Source organism: Xenopus laevis, chromosome 2S (genome assembly GCF_017654675.1).
Source record: "Xenopus laevis strain J_2021 chromosome 2S, Xenopus_laevis_v10.1, whole genome shotgun sequence".
In the NCBI taxonomy this organism is placed as follows: domain Eukaryota; kingdom Metazoa; phylum Chordata; class Amphibia; order Anura; family Pipidae; genus Xenopus; species Xenopus laevis.
Genome location: NC_054374.1, coordinates 67688458 through 67707585, shown reverse-complemented (window position 1 = coordinate 67707585; position 19128 = coordinate 67688458). Strand labels below are relative to the sequence as shown.

The window sequence follows — 19128 nt, the reverse complement described above, 5'->3', positions numbered from 1 at the left end:
TTTCTGTGGGCTATAGGGGGGATCGCTGTGCCTCTGATTTTCTGTGGGCGATGGGGGGGGGATCACTGTGCCTCTGATTTTCTGTGGGCGATGGGGGGGATCGCTGTGCCTCTGATTTTCTGTGGGCGATGGGGGGGGATCGCTGTGCCTCTGATTTTCTGTGGGCGATGGGGGGGGGATCGCTGTGCCTCTGATTTTCTGTGGGCGATGGGGGGGATCGCTGTGCCTCTGATTTTCTGTGGGCGATGGGGGGGGGGATCGCTGTGCCTCTGATTTTCTGTGGGACGATGGGGGGGGATTCTCTGTACCTCTGATTTTCTGTGGGCGATGGGGGGGATCGCTGTGCCTCTGATTTTCTGTGGGCTATTGGGGGGATTGCTGTGCCTCTGATTTTCTGTGGGCTTTAGAGGGGATCGCTGTGCCTCTGATTTTTTTGTGGGCGATGGGGGGGAATCACTGTGCCTCTGTTTTTCTGTGGGCTATGGGGGGGATCGCTGTGCCTCTGATTTTTTTGTGGGCGATGGGGGGGGGTCACTGCACTGTGCCTCGATTTCTGTGGGCTATGGGGGAGTCGCTGTGCCTCTGATTTTCTGTGGGCGTTGGGGGAGGGGATCACTGTGCCTCTAATTTTCTGTGGGCGTTGGGGGAGGGGATCACTGTGCCTCTAATTTTCTGTGGGCGATGGGGGAGGGGATCACTGTGCCTCTGATTTTCTGTGGGCTTTGGGGGGGATCGCTGTGTTTCGATTTCTGTGGGCGATGGGAAGATCATTGTGCCTCTGATTTTCTGTGGTGTTGGGGATCACTGTGCCTCTGAAATTCTTTGGGGTAAAGGGGGGGGCTGTGCCTCTGAATCAGTGGCATGAGTGGGGTGTCACTGTGCCTCTTCTGTGGGTTGAGGGTGTGTTATTGTGCCCTTTAGCGGGGGGGAAGGGGAGTCACTGTATATTTGAAAGTCGATGGGGTGGGAGTAGGGTTGCCAGCTGGCCTGTATTTCCTGGCCTGGCTGGTAAAAATGTTGCATGATTGCAATGTTAAGTATAGGGAAAAACCATAAAAACATAGGAAGGCCGGTATTTTTTTTTTTTTATAGAAAAGGTGGCAACCCTAGGTGGGGGGTCACTGTGCCAGTCTTGGATATCAGAAATCCCTCATCCTCCTGTAGTGGGATATGGCTTCTTATCCCTTTTTATTATAACTTAAAGGAGAATTCAACCCCCCTTGATGTTAACTGCCCTTCTGCCCCCCCCCCACACACAGTCTTACCGCTGAATCCTTCTCCCTCCAGAAATAGCGACTGGAAAAGCAGTGTGAGTGTAGCGGAGCTTCCAGCCACCATCTTGTTTTCTTCTCTCTCCTCCTCAGCACATCCCGTCTCTTTTCGGCGCATGCGTATTTTTCAAACCCAGAAATTCACTACAACTACGCATGTACCAAAAATCCACTCGATTCATGAGATTTAGAAGATGGTGGCTGGGAGCACTCACTCTGCTTTTCCGGTCGCTATTTCTTGAGCGAGAAGGATTCAGGGGTAAGACTGTGCAGGGGGAAGCAGGGAGGGGTACAAACTGAGTGGGGTCAGATGTGGACTTATCTCCTCCTTTAATTCACAGAACTATTTAATTTTAGTAATTGTTTAATGACATCAGTTTTTTCAATTTATTTAGATAAGAATGTGTTCATTTATTTTTTTTTCTTTATTTTACAGCTGCTGTTGGATTCCTCACATCCTGACTCCTTTTGTCGCCATCATTTTGTGCAGTTTTCTATTGTTTTGCCAGGAATGGAAGTGGTACTCTTTAAAGAAATCTTTGGTTTTATTTATTGTGTCTTAGATTTGTTTTATGATCCTGCTTCATGTTTTCATTTATGTTTTAATAAAATTATAAATAAAATTACTTTTTTGTTTGATGTACAGTTTCTTTGGCCACTTTTTAGAATCGAATAGGAAAATTTGTCTACTTGGCTAGAAATAGACTATGCACGTTACATTTGTCAGAGTCAGCCTTAGTTGATTGCATTGTAAGTCCTGGCTAAAGACTTTCAGGGTATTTGGGAGCTGTAGTTCAGTAATATGTGTGCAATTCATTTTGCACAAACAGAGAAAATGTATTTTCACCACACTTTTGTTTTACTCAGTTAAAATAAAGTAGAACTCTTGTTTAAGCTTTAGTTTTTGAGAACACCAAGAAATGTATCATTCATGTATCCACTATGTCTTTATTGGCTGCTTTCATTTATTCTTGTAGAAATATAATTGAAACCTCCAGTGCCACTGGTTATTTCTTCAATTTGCAACTAACTACTCCTGTTGCTACAGGTGTTTTTCAAAATTTTTTGGCCATAGGAGGATGCCATTAAACTCAATGTCAGATTTGATTATTTCTCGACTAGTACCATTCTGCCACGTTTGAAAGTCTAGGTCAGTGATCCCAACCAGTGGCTCATGAGCAAAATGTTGCACCATGTTGATGTTGCTCCCAGTGGCCTCAAATCAGGTGCTTCTTTTTAAATTCTATTCTTGGAGGCAAGTTTTGGTTGCAGATAAAACAGGTGTACTGCCAAACAGCCTCAAGATTGGTTGACAATCCACATAGGGGCTACCAAATGGCCAATCACGGTGCTTATTTGGCACCCCAAGAACATTTTTCATGCTAGTGTTGGTCCCCAATTACTTTTACTTCTGAATGTTGCTCACAGGTTCCCTGCTCTAGGCAATGACCTGCACTGCTTCTCCACAGCTCTTGGAACCCTGCCTCCATGCAGTGTATATATTCCTGCAGACAACTTCTAAAAAATGCCCCTGTACACCACTGACTGATCTCAATGTTATTTGACTGAAATCATGTGTTTTTAAAGTGATGTTTTCCCGACCACTTTGTACATCAGCACTTTATATTATATAACATTAAAAGTGTGGCAAGACAAATGTGCGTTGACCAATGTTTTCAACAAAAGGCTAATGGTTCCAGATGTGTAGGAAGATGCATGTTCTTCCAATCTGCTCTTTCCTGTATTTCAGGGACAGGTATGGTAGTTGCCTATGTGCAGATACGCAGCCCTTATTTCACATCTGCTCTGTGTGTCTGCACACAGGACAATTCTGTACCTGTCCATAAAAATATAGGAAGGAGCGAATTGGAACCATATTTATCTTTCTATACCTGTGGAGAAAAGCAGATTTAGGGCCCCGTGTACCATTATTATGTCTATTCCATGGTAGCTATTTTTTTTACTGGTGTAGTTACACTGGTAGAGAAAATAATGGTCGACTTCCTTCTGCTCTGACAATCCATGTGCACTGAATGACTTGGTTTGGCATTGCCATAATAAAATTATAAATAAAATTACTTTTTTCTTTGAAGTACTGTCCTCAACTTTTAATTGGTCTTTGCCAATGCCAATTGCTATAGAGTGTAGACGTGTTAGGCTAGATTTACAGATCTGCCTGTGTATGGCTGCTCTCATATGCCCCATCTTTATTCCCAAGTCTATTCTATCAGTAAATTGGAGAAATGGAAAGAGAATATTAGTAAAGTTGTAGAAATGATAGTGTATGTTAGGGTAAATTGACCTGCCGACATGTTTGGTTCCATGTGAATAAATTAGGTTTTTGACATTGCATCCATGAATAAAGTGCATCATAATGATAATTGAGTCTGCCAATATATTTTCATAATGTTGGGGTCAATGGATGAAAGGTGCCATATTGATAAATGCATTGTCAAGTTTGCACAATGCAATAAATAAATCATGTAAATAAATCAATACATCCATTTTTGTAAATGGATGTATTGCCCCATACATATACTATTATGTTTGCACAATGGGGGCTGCAAACCCTTGTTGACCAGTTTGGGATAGTGGTGGGCTGTACAGTGCACAAAAGTACAATATATATATAAAAGTATCCATGGGGGAGACAAATCACATAATAAATAGATACAGAATCATAGAACAAAGAACTTAAGTGCTATGTGGTGAGAGACATAATGGGAAGGAGGTCCCTGCCCTGTAGAGCTTACAGTCTAAATGGATGGGAGACTAACATACAGGTACAAATTGGAGATGAAAAAGTTCACAAGGTAAGGCATAGTCAGTAGAGACAAGACTTTGGGAGAAGATTTCTATAATGTGTAATGCTGTAATACTATGGGTCTCACTTCTCCCTAAAGAGATCAAATCAAAATAGATAGATGGACGGACAGATAGATAGATGATATATTATAGATAGACAGATAAATATACTGCAAAATATATGTAAATTCTGGAGTATAGCTAATGGTTACTGGGTAAAAGCTTCTGGAATCTGGAAATAATAATCTGGGGATTTTTTTCGCTAGCTAAAGCTAAAATCTCTTTTTTTCCAGGTCACAACGTTTTGTGTCCTTGGATTCCTGTCTGAAGAAGGATCCTTCAGAGAGAGGGAGTGCTGAAGAACTCCTGCAGCACCCATTCATCACCCAACTGACACCTAAGAAGATCATCAGGGCTGAGATTGGAGAACATCTCCGGACTCTGCAGAACCGGCCGGCCAAAAAAAGGTGAGGGAATCCATTATATTTGATACGACTGCACCATCACGCAGTGTAACTCAACATCTGCAAGAGTTCGTTTTATTATAATGGCACTGGGAATAATATACATGTTTTAAGGGGTACTTTAGCTTAATATTATATTTTAGTATAATGGTGATAATGGCATTCTAAGACAATTTGCATTTAGTCTTCAGTCTTTGTTTTTTTGTTTATGAATCATATACAAGCTTTAATTAGTATTCATGAATCACAAATATGATTTTTCCCTATACAGGACTGAAGGGAGTAGCTCTCTGGACCCTGAAGCTGCGGCGTGCTTGTGACTTCTGCACACAGACATCGGCAGAACAAGAAGCAGCTCTGCAAGTGGCCCTGGAGGGCTTCTCCTGTTATTGATCTTGTGGCCAATAACATCAACAGCCCAGAATGAGTTTCCTGAATCACAGCCTAGGAAAAAGAAACATCCACAGGGTAAGGTCCCATCTCCATTCAGTATCCCTGTAAGACGGTTCTCAGCTGGTAGACAAATAGCAATCTGATCCCCTGCTGCCTGGAGTGTGTCTACATTGGTAGGACCTGAATCCTCACTGTGCACAAGAGGTGGATTTCGGCTAGAAGATACTCAAGTTTACATTTCTTGGTCACAATCCTCCCCATGTGTGAAGCAGATAAACACACCGGGCAGTAGGGGCTGAATCAAGGTTTTCTGTGTTGATGGACATTAGCCTCACTTCAGCAGCCGCACAATAACACAACAGGGTAGAATGCGATTGAGAAGGCTCAGGCATTATTTCCTATTCCCATTCTAAAAGGAGCATCAGCCTGGGAGAAAAACTCCCTAACATGTTGGAACCCCTAATGAATAAGGCTTGTGCATAAATGCCATGCCTCTGAATGAGAATTAATGATGATCTATTACTGACTGATATTTTTTTCTTATACAGATCCAGTGGCGTCTGCAGCTCCACCAGCAACATCTCCTTTCAAGCTGATGCAAGTAGTAACATCAAGATTCCTGCAACTACACCAGCAGAGACTTTATCTCCATGATCATATTCTTTTCAGACTACCACATCTCCACCAGTGGTGTATTTGCTCCAGTTTACATCACTCCACCCACACACATTTCCAACTGCCATAGTCCATCTTCCTTTTTTTGTAGACTACGACAACTCCAACATCTTGCCTTAAACATCTACAATTCCCAGAACCATAGCAACAACATTCCTATCCACCTCTACAGCTCGACTAGCAGCATTCACTTATCAAACACCATAGCTCCACTATTAGGACTTTAGTTTGCATTAGTATCCAATTATCACATCTCCACCCAAGGACTTTCCATTTAACTTTAGCTCCACCACCAGCCCTTATCCCATATTTTAGCTCTACCCGCAAGCTCTGTCCTTTTGCTAACACACCTCCACCAATATCTTCTTTTATCTAGCTATCATCAAGAGTTTCTCCTCTTTAAAATATCTTTTAGTCCTTGCCCTTCTTCCTGCACCTCCATTGGTTCTTCCATTCCACCAATACCAAGACATTTAGTCACACCACACAGCACACACTAAAATGATGCCCCCTACACAGAGGCTTCTCTTCTCCACTTTTTTCTTTTGCCCCTCTAACACCAATTCCCCAGTGGTTTCTCCTGTTCAAATTCTTTCCTTTCTAAATTCTATCCTTTCAAGCCTTCCACTCAACAACCAGTCACATCTCCTACTCTAAACCCTGACATAAACTCTTAGTACTGATACTGACATAAACTCATAGTACAAGTTGATCCAGGGACTTGTCCGATTGCCCATTGGGAGTCAGGAAGGAATTTTTCCCCCTCTGAGGCAAATTGGCTCTGGCTTCAGATGGGGTTTTTGCCTTCCTCTGGATCAACTACTAAATAGGAAAATCCCTTTTACACTAAAACTTGAACCTAATGGATGTGAGTCATTCCCAAATTAAATTAGTATGAATTAATCTAAAATGCATAAATATAACATCCAATTTATAAATAAATATGTTAATACACATTTCATTGGTGTTCTTGCATTTTTTATAGTTCTATAGTATTGCCAGGCAACATTACAGAGGAGGGAGACCTCTAGTGCAAGGGAAAAGGGTGATTGAAAAGTGAAGGTGGAAATAAGAGGCAAGGGTGGGAGAAATTGGTGAAAGGAGATGCTAAGGAAGAAATTTAACAAGGGATAAGCCATGTCTGGACCCAGTCCTACTGATCTGCACTGATGTCAGAGGTTGGTCAATCAATCACAAACAAATGATATATAGTGTATATAAACATATCAGTGGGATTAGTACATTATGAGACTGGGTTCAGAAGGTGCTGACTTATTAATATATTATTTTGGGCCTAGCAGGGACTTGGATATACCTGTTATTGCCATTAGTATCCTTTGAGCCAAAGAGAAACAGACTCATTGAGTCTAGAAAGAGGTGACCCATAAACATGCCACTGTCATTAGAAGACGTTTGTCCCATGATAAAGTTGCCTTTGGTATTATTTGGGCAGAGGAAGGGCAAGTCTGTGTGATGTTTCATTGGGCATCAGTCCATCCCGTGATTGGTCTACTGATAACAGGTGGGTTATTAATGGCCAATGGAAATTCAAGGAGCCGTGGGCCAAAGTAAGACATACATAATTTACTCTATATTTTGATTCGTAGTGAATATTTTACCATAGTACCCTGCTCCCCAGAGGTTCACTGCACATATCACTCCCTTTGGGAAAATGGGAAGAGGAGGGTCCGTCCAGAGTGACCAGGAAGGTTTGTTCTGCTGAAGTGGGGGGATGTAACTTTACCAATGACACGGCTGAGAGGCAATACAGCAGCCCCCCTGCCCTGATATTAATCCATGCAGTTTATATTTAGTCCTGGATTTACTTGCCCTTTAAGAGACAGTGTGGGGGGGGGTAAACAGAGCAAGGGTTAAGTTTATGTAATTGCAGGGTACAGCCGTATCACGCTTTTCAGTTCTGTTGGGCCCAGGCCTTTAAGGAATCACATGTTGATCTTGCTGGATGGTGTTGCCCCCATGCTTTAAAATAAAGTAGTAAATACCCATGCCCACTGACATACATGAGATGGGGAAATAGGAGACGCTGCTCGTGGGAGTTGGTGCCACCAACAGGTTTTCACAGTCCATTGCACTGATTTAGGCTGGGTGCCAGCACAGTCCAGTCAGCTCGGAAGAAGCATTATACTGGGCTTGTGCTGTGCCAGGGACATTATCAAACATGGGCCCTCAGAAGGTCCTGCCTGACCAATATCTAGGGTTGTCACCATTTTGGAAAAAAAGAAATCTGGCTGTACAGAAAGGGGAGGGACAATGAGGGGGTGGTTCGGGAGAAAATATGGTCGATATGGGAGCAGGGGATTATAGGAAGAAGGGAAAGAAGCGGAGCTGGAGGCAGGGATTGGGGAGGGACAGGACAGGGGTGGTACATCAGGGAATTATAAATGTATAATTGCTGGTTAAATGTGTAACACTGGTCCCAGTCTCGGCTGCTATATTACTGGTTAGGCTGGTGATATGCCAAACCCATTCATGTCTGATTGAAATTCAGCCATATGTATCTGGGCAGGGTTGAAATGGACCCTTGACTGAAGTAGCCACTGATCAGTTCCCTGCTCTGGTACAGTCCATTGGCCAGACTAGTCCACCTCTCAAAGAATGAGCCAGGGAGCAGATTTCAGGTATTTTAGATCTAAGCAGGAAAAAGAATCAAACAGCAAATCCAAACACTGTGTATAGATCTACAGGTATATATTCAGTAGGACATGTGGCAGGGGGTTGGAATCTGATAATGAAACATCCCACAAATGGACACACATAGAAACATCATACAAAATAGTTTATTTATTTATTTATTTTTTTGTACAAAACAGAAAACTAATGACATTATTATGAATTCTACGCTGAATTATAAACACGGGGGCCTGGTTTCCATCTGTATATAACTGAGCTGCTTTACGCCCGTAGCGGCTTCTGCACTAACGTTTTGTAGTCGCTGGTGGTTTCTTCAGCTTCTCAAAATATTCATCCAACTTCCTCTGGAGTTTGCCCAGAATCTGCAGAAATGAACGAAAGAGAGAGAGAGAGAACGGTTTAGTATCAGTCAATAAACCCCTTATACTGTACATCCGTGTGCAAAATAAATACCTAGAAATGTTCTATTAGAGGTAGGGATGCACCCAATCCACTATTTGGGATTCGGCCTTGGTGAAAGATTCGGCCGAATACCGAACCGAATCCTAATTTGCATATGCAAATTAGGGACAGGAAAGGAAAAAGTGGGAAAAATTCTTCTTTTGTGATGAAAAATCACGTGATTTCCCTACCCACCCCTAATTTACATATACAAATTAGGATTTGGATTCGGTTCGGCCAGGCACAAGGATTCGCCCGAATCTGAATCCTGCTGAAAAAGGCTGAATCCTGGCCGAATCCCAAACCGAATCCTGGATTCGGTGCATCCCTAATTAGAGGCAGTTCATTGTGTCTGGTGCAAATGGATATAAGAGGGATGACTGTACTGGGGATCAGTGATTGGAATAACTGGGAGCCTCCAACAACTTGGCACTACCCAGTGATTTTACATTTTCTCCTTTTTAAAGAAAAGTTGAATATAAAAATGCTAGAACTGTTTGAAGCCTGAACAGAAGTGATTAAAGGGGTGGTTCACCTTTAAGATCACTTTTAACATGTTATAGAATGGCCAATTCTAAACAACTTTTCAATTGGTCATTTACATTTATTTCTCATAGTTTTTAAGTTAATTGCCTTCTACTTCTGACTCTTTCTAGTTTTCAAACAGGGGTCACTGACCCCATCCAAAAACAAATGCTCTGTAAGGCTACAAATGTATTGTTATTGCTACTTTTTATTATTAAGGTCCTCTCCTATTCATATTCCAGTCTCTTATTCAATTCAATGCATGGTTGCTATGGGAATTTGGACCAGATGGCTGAAACTGCAAACTGGAGAGCTGCTGAATAAAATGCTAAATAACTCAAAATCCACAAATAATAAAAAATGAAAACCAATTGCAAATTGTCTCAGAATATCTCTCTCTATATCATACTAAAAGTTCATTTAAAGGTGAACAACCCCTTTAACATGAGACAGGGAGGAAAGCAGAGAACTTACAGCCTGGTTACTTTCATTCTCACCCAGAGCCTGCCAGAAATGGTCAATAGCTGAATAAGGGAACCAGATCAACTAAGAGGTTGCAGAGAGAGGAGCCTCTAACCTACCTTAACACTAGGCATCATAGAAAGGTAGCGGCTAGTTCCTATCCTCGGAAAGGACCTGACGTCACAGTCATGTGATCCTACCATGTGACCGCTCCACTGCGGATTACCAATCAGTGAGCGGCAAATTCAAACATGGGAAAGTGTTAGTGGCGGCTGCGGACTCTTGACTGGACCTGCAACTTGTACCCCGGGGTTTGCCAACTTGTATTGTAGGTTTGATACAGGTTGTAACCTCTACCTTAGGTTTTGGGCAGTTCATTGTGTCGCTGGATGTTTGTAGGGGGTGAAGGGATCACTGTGCCTATGAATTTCTGTGGGGTACGGGGTATGGCATCTTAGATGAACCCCAAGCACGTATACTCATTTAATTTAAAGGAGAAGTAAAGCCACCCGAGCCGTTTATTGCCAATAGATTAGCCACAATAGTGCACTATATTTATTCTGTAGAATGCTTTACCATACCTGAGTAAAGAGCTCTAGAAGCTCTGTTTGTTTAGGATAGCAGCTGCCATATTAGCTTGGTGTGACATCACTTCCTGCCTGCGTCTCTCCGTGCTCACTCATAGCTCTGAGCTCATATTACAGCAGGGGGGGGGGAAGGGAAAGGAGCAAACTGAGCATGCCCAAGCCCTGGAGGTTTAAGCTGAAAACAGGAAGTCTGATACAGAAGCCCATGTGTACACAATAGAAGGAAAGAAATGCTGTGTTTCTTTTGACAGAGGGCAGCATTACTTTGAGGGTTTACTGGTGTATTTATATAGACCTTTCTGATAAAGCTTACTTAGTTGTAGACTTTCCTTCTCCTTTAAGGCACTATCCATATGGAGTGTCTGTTTCCCTCTGCAAACCTACTGATGACTTTATAGCCTCCTGAACTGAACCAACTGTGCTTGTGCCACTGTGATAGGAAAATCAGTTATACTGGAGAAGCCATGCGCTGTATAAAGGATAATAATGATGTTTCTTCCCCCCCCCAGGCTCTGCTCTCTGCAACATCTCAGTTGGTCTGGTTCCCTTATTCAGCTATTGACCATCTCTGGAAGGCGCTGGGTGAGAATGAAAGTAACCGGCGCAATCAGGCCTTTAAGTTCTCTGCTTTCCTCCCTAAAGGGTTTGTTCACCTTTAAATTAACTTTTTTTTTTTGATTTGTTCAGGTAAGTTTATTGAGTATAAACAGAATTATACAGCACGATAAAATTTTTCATGATACACATTGGATTTGATACATCATTTTTGTATTACAGTTTTCAATAAAGAGACAGTATTAACACCATTCTACCTGCGTCCTACTTTTTTACCCTGCTATGTTATTCATAGATCATCCGAGTTTAAGTACAGCTGCAGGGGGAATTTCCGTAGACAGGGGCCCCGTATCCTATAAAACTTGACTTGGCAACCCTTTCGTTTCGCCATCAGGAGCTCTATTTTAGCAAGGTCAGTAATCCACTGGGCTATGTCTGGGGGAGCTTCCGCCTTCCAGTTTAGGGCGATAAGTCTACGTAGTTGGAATAGGGCTTTGCTTAGGAATGGTGCCAATTGGGGAGCCTTACCAGTACCAGTCTGTATATTCAAGAGACACAGTTTAGAGTTTAGGGTCAACTAGGTTATCATTCCCTGTTACTTCCTCGAGTATTACAAGAGCCCCTCTCCAGTATACTTGCAATTCAGGGCAGCTCCAAAGGGTATGTAGTAGATCCCCTTCTGCCTGTTTACATCTCGCACATTGCGGCTATAGATTAGGGAACATTTTATTGAGCCTGCTGCTCGTATAATAAGCCCTGTGGAGCAAGTACAATTGTAATAACTATGCCTTGGACTAAAGGATATTTGACTAGGAGCTTTAAGTGCCGCTGTCCACTGTGTGTCAATTAAGGTACCCAGGTCCAACTGCCCCTGCATTTCAGTGGGTTGCCTCTGTGCCTATATTCACAGATAATTTTATATACCTTAGATATTGTGCCCTGGGGCTTTTCCTTATTGAGTATTGTGATGATTGGATGGTCATTTGGTTCTAGTAGTTTCACTTTGTACCATTCCATTAACTTTAACCTGAGCCTCATATAGAATAGCCAGTGAGAAGTAGGGATGGCCCACCTCTCTTTTATTTCAGAGAAGGACAGAGGTTTACCTTGTCTCCAAACATCTGCTATTGTACATACACCATTATCTAACCAACATTGGGGTTGTTTGAGCTCCGCCACCCCACCCAGTTTGGCATTTTCCCATAGTGGAGTGGATGGGTCTATATTGGCAATTCCCATTATCTGGTCAATCTTTTAAAATACCCATTTGGTGTTCCCTAGGACAGGGTTAACCTTTGATCTTTTTGTTTTTGTAGGGACTGTGAGCAGGGCTTGTGAGGGGGTCACTTTCTTGGGAGTTAAGAGTGTTCCATGCTCTATAGAGTGCTGAGCAAGGGCCTTCCGGCTTCAGCACTGACATATGTGAGATCTGCATTGCTAGGTAAATGGTTAGGAAGTCAGGCAACGCCATCCCACCATCCCTTATGGGTCTTTTCAGTGTCTCCATACTCAGCCTGCCCCTGTTGTTGCCCCTGATAAACTTCTTCAACCTTGTGTCAATTTTGGTAAAGAATGTTAGCGGGAGGGGCAATGGAGCGTGCCACAGTGTATACATCAATTTTGGCTGAACAAACATTTTTACCAGCTGAATTTTACCTACTGGTCTGATGGGCAAGGCCTCCCAAGCTGACAGTTTGGTTTCTACCCAGAATAGAAGGGGCGTTACATTCAAGTCACAAAAGCTAGTGTAGGCAAGGCTATCTCTACTCCCAGGTATGTGAATTTGGCTGACACCTGTAGGGGACAGTTACCAAGGTCTTCCTCTACCAGAAATAGGGTAGACTTTGAGGGGTTTACCTTTTAACCAGAGACCTTACAGAATTTTCCAGTTAGCTTAAAGAGTTCACTTAGTGAGTGGTCTCTATCTGCCAGATATACCAGGGTGTCATCGGCATATAGCTGCATTTTATCTTCCCCCTGCACTCAAAACCCAACCTTTTATTTGCGTGTTCTGTCTGACTGCAGCAGCAAAGGGTTCTAGGGCAATAGCAAACAGGAGTGGGGATAGCGGACAAGCCTGCCTAGTGCCTCTGGTGAGTGCAAAAGGAGTTGACATCGCAGTCCTGACTCTCAGTGCAGTCATTGGTTTGGCACATAACAACTGTATAAGTGCGGTGATCTGTGGCCCAAAGCCCATATGTCCTAGAACGCTCCAAAGATATGCCCACTCCACCGTGTGAAAGGCCTTGGCTGCGTCTAGTACTGCCCTGCCACCTTGATTGTGGTGCTCCACCGTAAGGTTCACCATCATTTGGCGGATGTTCAGTGTTCATGCAGTGTTCGCATATACAGGATAAAACTCAGTGTGCATGTGGATGGAATGGAACACTTACAAATAACAATGGGCCACAAAACAAATAAGTGCTAAAGACACGATGGCAAGTTGGTAACATGAAATGTCATCAGGTGACATGCTGTTGCTACAGGTAGGTGATCCATATAAAAGTTTAGTATTTTGGTTTTAGTACTTTTAGTAATATGTAGAGAGTGATCTTCTGAGACAATTTGGAATTGATTTTTATTTTGTATTATGTGTGCTTTTTGAGTTATTTAGCTTTTTATTCAGCAGCTCTCCAGCTTGCAATTTAAGCAGTCTCATTTCTAGGGACCAAATTACCCTAGCAACCATGCACTGATTTGAATAGGAGACTGGAATAGGAATCTGAGAGGTCCTGAATAGAAAAAAAAAAAGTAACAAATGTTTAGCCTTATAAAGCATTTGTTTTCTTAGGTGGGGTCAGTGACCCCCATTTGAAAGCTGGAAAGAGTCCAAAGAAAAAGGCAAATAATTCAAAAACTATAAAAAAAAATAATGAAGACCAACTGAAAGTTTCTTAGAATTCTATAACATACTAAAAGATAACTTAAAGGTGAAACACCCTTTTAATAGATGCCGAATTTAAAAGCAAAGGACAGAAACCGTTGAAATAATTTCTTCACAGAATCTGATGGCAGATATCATTCGACCGACTTATTTTGTCTCCTAATTCTACCAACAAAACTCCACGCACCAGCCCTACTACATCAAGTTGAATACTATTTCAGATGCATTTCTGTATATTACTCAAATATACAACTTCAAATGCCCCCGTCATTGTGTGGCCAGAGAGAACATCCAGAAACCATTCTGTTGAACTAACCTGTAAGCCCCCCACATTGGCCCAGTCCATTCGGGTCAAAAAAATGTTGTCCAGCCGTGCTATCTTCAATCTTGGAGAGAAACAAGAATGTTACATTCATACACAAACACTTCCTAAAATATACATCACTTTTAATGAAGGAAGGACCCTTACTTGTGTTCCTGCATCAATCTCTGTGTTCCCTCGCCACAGTTAAACAGATACCTGCAGAAGGGAAAAAACAGTAAATAAAATCTGCATTGCACCTGTCACACTGACAGCACCCTCAAAGCTCATTGATTCTTTATGCATTCATTAACAGTGGGCTTAAACAAAATATTTTCTCTAAGGCAGTGCTTCCTACACTGTGGGGAAGGTCTGTCTGAAGGTTAGTCAGACTGAATATTTATTTACTGTCCTAGACACTCCTTGAAATTATAACAGAGATACTCATATCATAAATATTGTAATATTATTAGCAAAGTGGGAGCCTCTACAAAGGGGAACTCAACCCAAAAAGTCTAAAAACTCTGTAGCTAGTATTAAAAATATAGTTATATCTCAATGTTTAGTTTATGTGCTAGAGCCTGTCTTAAAGGAGAAGGAAACCCCACTGGGCGCAAAACCCCTCCCCCCCCTGTGTTGCCCCCCCCTCCCTCCTCCCCCCTCCCCCCTGGCCTACCTGTCCCCCTGGGCAAATGCCCCTAACTTGTTACTCACCCCTCTGCGCAGGTCCTGTCCTCAGGAGTTCACAGTCGCCATCTTCTCCCACGCGCATCTTCTTCCTGCTTTGACCGGCGTCTTCTGGCGCATGCGCAGTAGGAACATTTACCGGTACGGATCTACTGCGCATGCGCTGAGTGTCACGAAGTGAAATCAGAAAACTTTGTGACATTCGGCGCATAAGCAGTAGATCCTTACCGGTAAATGTTCCTACTGCACTTTAGGACTTGATGTTTTCCATAGTGGACAATGCACAGGGACTTCAAGTCCCAGAATCCATCACTTCATAATGGAACAAGGTATGGGAGGGGTTGCAATACATTGAAACTCTGGGAGGGGTAGAGGAGCTGGCAAACACACTGGCAGGCTTTTATGGTTTCTTTACGTCTGGAAATTCAGACAGTGTTTATGCACCTTTTTCTACATCAGCCCAATTTGGGGTATATTTTCCCTTTAGAATGATATGACAGGCAGGCTGGGCTACAGGGCACAGGCCTATATAGTAGAAAACAGATAAGCTGGGTAGAACGCCAATGATTTTAGTTTTTACACAGGTAGACACAAAGGCTTCTCTCACATAAAATAGAGCATTTGTTGCCACTAGAAGAACAGATACAAACTTTAAAAAGTATTTTACTGGCTCTTTAAAGGGGTTGTTCACCTTCTAACACTTTTTTTCAGTTCAGTTGGTTTACGATAGTTCACCAGTTCCAATTACTTTATATTTTCTATGTGTTTTCTAATATTGAAGTGTAAACTTAAATTTTTTACCTTCTTTTGTCTTTCGAAAGCAGCTCTGGGGGGGTCGCAGACTCTGTAACTGTTCTAAATAAATACATATAGCGGGTACATTTCTTATCTTTGTCAGAGTCCCTGAGTTTCATTAAAGGCAGCTGTTAGAATTGATACAATAGTTGCTAATATTCCACAGATGCGGCTGAAAAATGTATCAACTAATGGAGCAAATTGTAACAGTTCACAATCCGCACCTGAATTACTGAGCTGCCAGACTGAAACACCTGAGACAGGGACATTCAACTTTAAACTTCGATTTTGGAAAAATGGCAAGTGGAAAGCAAATGGAAAAAAAAAAATTCTTTATTTCTGGTGAAAAAGTGTTTGGAAGGTGAACAAGCCCTTTAAAGAGATCTGCATTCTCCATTACATGCAGGGGGGAACCTGACTGGCAGCCTTCAGAAGCACAGGGTACACTCCATGAAGCCCCCTCCCTGGCATTACACTGGTACACTCCATGAAGCCCCCTCCCTGGCATTACACTGGTACACTCCATGAAGCCCCCTCCCTGGCATTACACTGGTACACTCCATGAAGCCCCCTCCCTGGCATAACACTGATACACTCCATGAAGCCCCCTCCCTGGCATTACACTGGTTCACTCCATGAAGCCCTTTCCCTGGCATAACACTGGTACACTCCATGAAGCCCTTTCCCTGGCATAACACTGGTACACTCCATGAAGCCCTTTGCCTGGCATAACACTGGTACACTCCATGAAGCCCCTCCCTGGCATTACACTGGTACACTCCATGAAGCCCCCTCCCTGGCATTACACTGGTACACTCCATGAAGCCCTTTCCCTGGCATTACACTGGTACACTCCATGAAACCCTTTCCCTGGCATTTTCTGGTACACTCCATGAAGCCCCCTCCCTGGCATTACACTGGTACACTCCATGAAGCCCTTTCCCTGGCATAACACTGGTACACTCCATGAAGCTCTTTCCCTGGCATAAAACTGGTACACTCCATGAAGCCCCCTCCCTGGCATTACACTGGTACACTCCATGAAGCCCTGGCATAACACTGGTACACTCCATGAAGCCCCCTCCCTGGCATTACACTGGTACACTCCATCAAGCCCTGGCATAACACTGGTACACTCCATGAAGCCCCCTCCCTGGCATAACACTGGTACACTCCTGACACACAGTGAAGCATGATCATTGGCACACGCCATGGCTACCACTTGCAGGGAAAGACTCCCTGGCACAACCAGTATCAGCCTCTGACAGAGCGACTGAAGCACACTAGCTGCCACAATGAAGCACAATGAAGCACACTAGCTGCCACAAAATGAGAACATTTCCCAGCAACACATAAAGGAATAGTCAAAGGCAGCCAATGACATGCTCCTGTCAAAGGCTACACACAGGGCTACTTAGGCACAGACATCAGCTCGTCCTATGTCATTAGGGTGACAATGGGGCTTGAGACTTTATCACTAGAACGTCACTAGAATAAACCGGCCTCTCCCACAGGGAAACCTTACAGCGGTGACGCACCTGTTGAACTCGGAAAAGACATAGACAGAGGCGCCTGAGTCCCGGCTGCCGGCCCCGGCTACTTGCACATAGACTGTGGCGGGCCCATTGCTCTGGTCGACTTCCTGGCGCTTCTCGCGTCTCTTTATGTGACGGAGCGTGTCCTTGGGAGGCTTGTCCTTGCGGCTGGAGAAAGCCCGAACCTGGCAGGGAGGATGAGACATGACAGAACCGCACAGGCCGGAAACTAAGCCACATTCAGCCAACTTGGAACAACCTACTCTTCGGACCACCCTCAGCCAATCAGCGTCCAGCTCAGTCGTTCCTAGGCAACAGGCAGTCCAATCAATGCCACATCGCAATCCAATCAGCGGTCTAACTAACGGTCTGACTAAGCGTCTGCGCCACGACGCCTTTCTATGACGGTAGCGACTAGTTCCTATCCCTGGAAAGGATCATCCCTCTAGTCTAGTGGACAGGAAATAGACGATTCATAGGCCAGTGAGTTAGTTTCGAGCCTCAGAAAGGACCTAATGCCTCTAGTGGTGAGGTACCAGGAAAGGATAGGAATGAGTCCAATACCTGACAGGTCCAGTATAGGGGTAGAAACTAGTCAGTTTATATAAGAACCAGCTAATTGCTATCCTGTCTAAGCCGTACACAGAGACATCGCCAAATGAGCGGATCTCTCCCCGACATGCCCACTTTGAGGTGAGCGATATCGCTCTGATCCGATCATGGGCCCTAGGGCCCAAATATTGGATGTTAGTGACCCATAACGGGCAGTCGGATCGCAAGAACCGCACCTACGAACAGATGGGGCCGCGGTCCGATGGGATTTTTAAACCTGTCCGATCGACATGTCTTGCAAAGATGTATAACAAAGTTACAAGATGGTGACCCCCTGCTGCCAACCTTGAAAACATAAATCATTTGTTTAATTAGGCTTGTGGTGCAGTAAGTTCATGTTTATGTTTAGTATACAAAATACAGCATTTTTTAGCATTATTCTATTTTAGACTTTAGTTCCCCTTTAATGCACCTAGCTAGACAGGGGGATCCCAGATTAATGAAAAGGCATCAGGGGAAGATTTCACAGCCTGGTTATGTTCCTAGCAGCAAGGTCTTTATTCCCTCTGAATCTTTTACTCTTCAATCCCCTGAGGATCCCATACAGTTTTTGACCGCTGAGCTGTCACTTTCCTAATGATTTTGCAGACGTTCCTAGGGCATCTGCATGTACTGTGGGACTAAAGGCCATTTTGTCTATACCTGCCCAGTAAAACTGGGAAAACTCCTGAGGCTGTATGAGGTTGGGGAGATTCATTTGGGCTGTATTTCTGCTCCCTGTAACACTAGTTCTAGGATTTGTGTTCCTGTTACTCTGTCCTGGAATAACACACCTGTTTCTGTTAAGGCTTTCATTGATTCAGGGGCTGCTGGATATTTTGTTGACTTTTGCTGGTAAATTGTCTGTCCCTTCCATTCCTCTCCTGTCAATAGATGAAAATGCCCTTGACAATGGCTTAGTTACATCAGTAACCCCTAAACTTGAGGTGTGTGTGGGAGGCACATGTTCTGAATACATTGATTTCCACCTTATCCACAGTGCATCCACCCCTGTGCTGTTAAGCCTGTCCTGGTTAAGGCAACATAGCCCACACATTGATTGGAGAACTGGGGAGATTTTGCAATGGGTTCTTGGCTGCGTCAGTCTGCATTAAATGCCCGGTACAGCTTGCTGCCACAGTCCTTGAGAGTCTACTTGAATGTGTTGGGAATTTTCAGTGACACCAACATCCCAGTATAGGAAATTATCCCCTCTTATAAAATTGAAATCCACTAATCCAATGGCAAACGCACACTGGGAGAGAATATTGATACCAATATTAAAGATGGCAGAATGGGGCTCCCTCAGCAGCTGGTACAACATCCCAGGGCAGGTAATTATCTTCTGTTTAAGCTTCATATCCATAGAGGCTCATGGGAGGTTTCGATAGGGCTCACTCATTGAGACTTCTTACATTGGCCATTTGAATTAATATTCATCAAAGATTAATGAGCTGAACCCCCACATCTCCTTACTGAGGTCCCACTTATCTAAGCAGCATGTA

The 19128-nt window shown here is 43.5% G+C and overlaps 1 protein-coding gene and 2 long non-coding RNA genes across 3 annotated transcripts; 2 read left to right on the top strand and 1 right to left on the bottom strand.

The window, feature by feature from the left end:
* Positions 1–741: 741 nt before the first annotated feature.
* On the top strand, positions 742–1910 carry LOC121400573. Its single transcript, XR_005965825.1, has 2 exons — positions 742–1530; positions 1708–1910. It is a non-coding gene; the product is annotated as an uncharacterized LOC121400573 (long non-coding RNA).
* Positions 1911–4320: 2410 nt separating this feature from the next.
* LOC121400571 lies at positions 4321–6562 on the top strand. Its single transcript, XR_005965823.1, has 3 exons — positions 4321–4543; positions 4812–5008; positions 5482–6562. It is a non-coding gene; the product is annotated as an uncharacterized LOC121400571 (long non-coding RNA).
* A 7306-nt stretch (positions 6563–13868) lies between these two features.
* On the bottom strand, positions 13869–17259 carry LOC121400568 (zinc phosphodiesterase ELAC protein 2-like). Its single transcript, XM_041583916.1, has 3 exons — positions 17036–17259; positions 14184–14234; positions 13869–14100 (listed from the first exon to the last, which is right to left on the bottom strand). Exons 1-3 carry the CDS (start codon positions 17236–17238, stop codon positions 13932–13934), a joined length of 423 nt encoding a protein of 140 aa, XP_041439850.1. The 5' UTR covers positions 17239–17259; the 3' UTR covers positions 13869–13931.
* Positions 17260–19128: the final 1869 nt, after the last annotated feature.

Coding starts and splice junctions, on each gene's coding strand:
- LOC121400568 (XM_041583916.1), bottom strand. CDS start 17,238: ATGTCTCATCCTCCCTGCCAGGTTCGGGCTTTCTCCAGCCGCAAGGAC. Junction 14,235..17,035: donor GTCTTTTCCGAGTTCAACAG/GTGCGTCACCGC, acceptor TCCCTTCTGCAG/GTATCTGTTTAACTGTGGCG. Junction 14,101..14,183: donor AGATTGATGCAGGAACACAA/GTAAGGGTCCTT, acceptor TTTCTCTCCAAG/ATTGAAGATAGCACGGCTGG.